At 48.4% G+C, this 5,643-nt stretch overlaps 1 protein-coding gene across 1 annotated transcript in view; it reads left to right on the top strand.

The window, feature by feature from the left end:
- Window positions 1–1,685: 1,685 nt before the first annotated feature.
- Window positions 1,686–5,643, top strand: part of LOC119444986 (high affinity nerve growth factor receptor-like) — a 38,346-nt gene continuing 34,388 nt past the window's right edge. Inside the window, exons 1-2 of the mRNA XM_037709645.2 lie at window positions 1,686–2,039; window positions 4,244–4,405. Of these exons, the coding sequence (XP_037565573.2) occupies window positions 1,892–2,039; window positions 4,244–4,405 (310 nt within the window). The 5' untranslated portion in view covers window positions 1,686–1,891. The remainder of the gene's footprint in view (window positions 2,040–4,243; window positions 4,406–5,643) is intronic.

The following is a 5,643-nucleotide window of genomic DNA, read 5'->3' as shown; positions in this document are numbered from 1 at the left end:
CCCTGTTTGCTGCTGTTAGGTTATCATTGGAAAAGAGCCTGGGATCTTTATCTGATTTGCATAAGTTCTTCAGTTCATGACGACAAGCCATCCAAGTTTCCTTCACGGATACAGAAGCAAACTTAACCAGAATGACTGGAATTTTTTCTCTTTTTCTCGGCAATCGATGGATGGCAAGAATGCCTAAACTGTCGAAGTCTTTGATGCTCAATTCTGTGGAAAGATTTGCCGCAAAGGCGCGCAAGTTCTCATCGCGTGTAGTAAGAAGGCCGTACTGTACGGCGACTGTACTGCTCTTGTTTGTTCATTTCAGCCTTCAAAGCATGGATCTCAATCTCCTGCTCCTGCACTTCGAGCGTGAGAGACGAAACCTTCGAGTTGGCTTGTTTGATTTCTTTTTTCACTTGCTTCTATCCTAACGAGAAATTCGTCATATTTAGATGACATAGATGTAATAGAATTCTGTATCTCGCTCACGGAAGACTGGAGCTTGTCGACAGTTTGCGTCAATCCCAAAAGTTGATCAATTTTAGCCGGAAGCGGTAGCAGAGAATTTAGATCAAGTCTAAGGGAAGACTGTCCAGTTTTTCATTTATAGCTCCTATCTGACTTTGCAGAGCTCCAAGCTCATCTGTAGCAAATGAGTCTGGAGCCGCAGGCCGGTTTTTTCCTTGTCGACAATGACGACACTTCCATATGTCACGTTTAGTCGCACCCATTGAGACAAAAGTTGATTCCGAAATTCTAGAACACGAGGAGCCCAAAATAAAGGGTTCTTTTTTTTTACATTCTTTGCAACCCATGAAACGTCCGTCATCAGGAATATATGATCAGAGCAATCTGCACAGGACGACGATGGCATTGCGCAACAACAAGAACATTCACAACCCTAATACATAAAATACAAAACCCTCTATGGCAGTCGGCGGCACGTAGAAAGCAAACAGTGCAATTAAGAGCCTTAGCTCACCTGGGCAGAGACAAGCGTCAGGCTGTGGCAAAGAATTGCCGCCGACGGCAGAAGGTTAGGGATCAGCCCGAAGTCAATAATAATAATAATAATAATAATAATAATAATAATAATAATAATAATAATAATAATAATAATAATAATAATAATAATAATAATAATAATCGAGGCACCCGTCGCGGTGGCTCAGCGGCTATGGTGTTGAGCTGCTAGCACGAGGTCGCGGGATCAAATCCAGGCCGCGGCGGCCGCATTTCGATGGGGGCGAAATGCAAAAACGCCCGGGTACCGTACATTGGGTGCACGTTAAAGAATCCCAAGTGGCCAAAATTAATTTCGGAGCCCCTACAACGACGTGCCTCATAATCATGTCGTCGTTTTGGCACGTAAAACCCCAGAATTTAATTTCTTTTTTTCCACACGCCCGAGGGGCCGTTATTTTGTGACGATCCACTCCATTTTGCGCTCTTTCCTTATCATCCGTGGTGCCGAATGGCCGACAGTGACAATAACGGCGGCGCGTCGACGTCCGCGTCAACGACGGATGGCGAAAAGGAAAAACTGAAGTGGGTGACTGCAAAATACGGCACCCAGATTAGTGCGAATCCTGCGACGCGCAAGGTCGGAACCCGTGCGTCGGTGAAAGTTACCCGAATGCAGAATACGGTGAGAGAAAGAGAGTTGTTCATATTCGCCCACCCGGAATCGCAGGAGCCTCAACCGGCGGACGGTGGCGGTTCGGCCGAGCCGTGGCGTCCGGCTGCGACGGGCCGTGGCGGCGGGCCCGCTCCTCTGCTGACGGGACTGCTCGCCGTGCTGGGCACGTTGGCGCTGGCGGGCCTCGTGGTAGCTGTGCTCGTGCGGCGGCACCGGCGGCGGCGGGCAGCCCGGCGCGCGGCCGCCGGCTCTCTGCACAAGTGCATGCAGCAGTACGTGACAAACCCCACCTACTACTCGTCAGCTCCGGAGACGCCGCTGCGAAAAGTGCTTCACGACGTCGAGATATCCGCCGACTGCATCCGCTTCGTTGAGGAGATCGGCGAAGGGTGCTTCGGAAAGGTCCACAAGGGTATGCACCACTTCCACAGCTCCTCTGTATACCGTCGCTTAATCTGCTCTGTCACCTCACAACAGAGAAGAAAATTAGGCCAGAAACTCCGCGCTGGGGAACTGTCATATAGTGCGTAGAATTCTTTGCAGCTATTACTTACGAAGCCTGTGTACTGTACCCTTGAAACCAAGACTCCCGTGTTTCAAGATATAATCCACTGCAAAGATTCCCACACGCCCTATCAAGATCTCCTCAGTAAACTAATTTTTACTACCGATCTTGTGTTTGGTAAATGATGTAAATATTGTTGTAGTGCTTTTTTTTTTATCGAACTATTTGCCGGCCGACACACTCGCCTTCGTTTTAACGCGTCCTCTTCAGAAACGTCTCCCTGTTGTTGCAGACACAATTGGTTGTTTGCGTTATCCGCGCGTTCTTTGTCCGCGCAAGCTCTCGCCTGCGTTCTAATTTCGCCTCGGTAAGGCCAAATGAAAACGCGCCAAGAGCCTCAACGCGCTGGCTTGCCCGCGAGGAATTCATAAAGGTGTTCTATGCCGCTTGTCGATGCATGCGTTCGTGGCGTAATGGTTTCTATATCGGTCTTCTCTGGCTTTCGTACTAGACGTCGTGTGTTGGAATCTTGCCGTCGGACAATTTTAATGGTATTTATTTATTTATGAAACAGTACTTTGTTTAAAATGATGAGTTTACAAGGGCACGAAGCCGTTTGAAGCTAGAAAAACGAAGTCTAGGCAAATATATGCCTTAACCATCACTCCCACGCTGGCTGAAAGATTATCGCGTCGAAGGTTCGTGCGCTCACAAGTATACGTGGCGGTAAGCGTACATACATAAGTTTGCGTATTCACAGAAATTCACCTATTCAAGCCTAGATGACGGTACGGGTTTGGGGGGGACACGTAATGTAAGGACGAACGGAACGGAGCAGAAAAGAGACCCCGGGCACCTAGCCAAAGAATGCTGCGCATTAACAAGAGGTGTAGACTGCACGGCGGTGACAATTATTCTTTGTCATACTACACGATTGCGCAAGATAAATGTGAACGAAGCCTGATTTCACATCTCATAATAGACGTCGTAGGAGCGTTTGGACTAGATTCAATGCGCAATAATTAAAACATGTGCGCAATAAAAAAATAACAAGTAAAGCATATCCATCGGAAGACTGAGAGCACACGGGCATTATTATAGTTGCAAGCACACACTGACGCGTTCATATTGATCGAGCTATTGAGGCGGTAGGTTCATTTAATTGCGTTTGAATCTCCCCTACAGAAATGGCCTCAGAGCATATGCTATCAGAGGCACAACATCGGAGAGGACCCTTCGCGAATATGAAAAGCAAGCATAGAAATCATGCTGCAAACACAGAAGACGTCCGAACTGACAGCGATAAGAGGCATTATAGTGCAGTAGATGTGGCATGAGTCAGTATCCCACTCACTCGGTTCACCACGCAACAAAAGCGATATTCGAGGTCCACAATTGTCGATAGTTGCACCCCCTTTCCGACCTTTCCCCCCTGTGGCTTTTCACGGCGCCATTATTATTTCCTATCGCGCTTACGCTACTCATTCGAAGTTGGAACTGAGCCATGTAACGCGAAGTCCGTTTGGCAGTCCATTATTTGCCGCGCATCCCTCGACCGTAACTACTTCCCAGCGGACGTTGTAGTTATCGCTGAGAACACGCTTTTTCGCTAAGCTTTAGGTAACACTGCATAATAAGAAGCAATATCGAAATTCGGTGCATTGTCCTTTCACTGTAATGCTGTGTAACTATACTATATCCTCCGTAATGCCACACGACCGTGAGGGTAAAATAAGTAAGCAAACAGCAACCAGCCCAGCTCATCACTTCGCTGTATGAGTAGGTCCTTGTCGTACACCGCTTTCCGAACTCAAGGGCCACGCTCACGTGTTTCTCTGACTGCGTGCGAAGTGGAAGTGCACGAGTATTCCGAGTGCGCGGAAGAAAGCGCGGAGTAAAAGCCGAGTGATGCGGCGCTGCTCGCGGTGGTTCGCGCAGGGAGCAGGCGAAGTCGTGGATACTCGCCGTCTCGTTCAAGGCAGAACTACTTCGAGGGGGCAAATTAGGCGGCGAGAAGGAGTGTGAGAACGAAGGAAGGGACGAGTGGAAGTAGCGGCCGTCAAGCTGCACGTGGTGTCTCGGCGCAGCCTAACCACCTTTTGTTCGTGCAGCGGTGTACACGCACCCTGACGGCAGCGAGGAGGACGTGGCCGTGAAAGTGCTCAAGGAGAGCGTGTCCAACGAGGCGCAGGCGGACTTCGAGCGGGAGGTGCAGATCATGTCCAGCTTCAAGCACGAGAACATCCTCAAGCTACTTGGTGTCGTGTTTAAAGGTAAGCCGCTAACACCGCGCGTTGTGCATAGAACTGTCTCGTAATTTGACACGAGCGAACTCTGTGGTCGTGATGCCGTTTTTTTTTTTTTTTTTTTTTTTTCGTCAGCGGTTCTGGCAAGGCATGCTAATAAAGAAGAGGCAGTGGCAGCTTTGTCCATCTCCCTTCCTTTAATTGCCTCAACGGGCAGTGTGACAACGCAATTGTGAGAAATTATCCACTGAAATCCAATCCACATCCCCTCTACCAAACACTTTCCGACATACCCATGCGAGAAATATATAGAATCCCGTTGTATACCTTGAATTGTTTACCGTGGTTTCCGGAAAGGCACGCAGTGCGAACCGTTTTACCTCTGTTGCGGCCCGAAAAACTACGTATGTTTCTAGAGATCTTTATACTGGCTACGTTTACCTAACTAACCGTACAGCCACGGGCCCAGGCAAAGCGCGCCTTGCACCTCTTTTCGTGGCTTCTCCACAAGTGTCAAGGCGCAGTCCGGCCTTGTTTACAACGCCGAGCTCACGTATATTAGCAAGGCGGCCGACAGTAAAGTCCGTATAACGCCGGCCGGAGTAGACTGTTTACAACTTCGACGGAATTTTCCAGTGAAAACCGAAGACTAACGGGGGATAAAAAAGAAGCTCTTGGCTAGTGAGCGAAGTTTTTACAACCTACAACCTCCTGGGAGGAAATGCTCCGCCCTTTCTCTTCTTCCTGTCCACCCAAATTCGCGCTTCGTTTGGACAGTTGCCTGCTGCGTACAGCGCGATGAAGCTAGAGCTTTACAACTACTCGGATGGAAAGATGGCGCCATCCGTGACAAGAAATACATACTGACTTCCATTATTATCTTCTATTGAACCATGCCAGGCTGCGTTATTTTCTAGTTTACGTATTCCAGTGACTCTGTGCTATCCCGTATACACATGGGAATCACAGCCCGTGTGGTATATGGTCTATAGATGGGGAAACTGCCTCCGTCACCTAAATGACGTCCCTACTGCGTACCGGAACTGTGACAATAAAGAAACTATAAAGGAAATAAATATGATGTTTGGGACGATGAAGTATAGAAATGTTAAAGCGACTAAGCGGTGCAGTGGCAATAAGATGAAGTGAAAAGGCGACGGAATTGCGACTTTGCGATCACAGTGAGTCTTAATGCGGAGTATCGATGCAGTATAGCACTGACATTCTCCGCATTGAAGCACAAAGTAATGCGTTCGGTTCATTAG

The sequence above is a fragment of the Dermacentor silvarum genome, chromosome 1 (genome assembly GCF_013339745.2).
Source record: "Dermacentor silvarum isolate Dsil-2018 chromosome 1, BIME_Dsil_1.4, whole genome shotgun sequence".
In the NCBI taxonomy this organism is placed as follows: domain Eukaryota; kingdom Metazoa; phylum Arthropoda; class Arachnida; order Ixodida; family Ixodidae; genus Dermacentor; species Dermacentor silvarum.
Note: the sequence above shows the minus strand (reverse complement) of the source record. Positions and strands in the feature narration are given on the sequence as shown.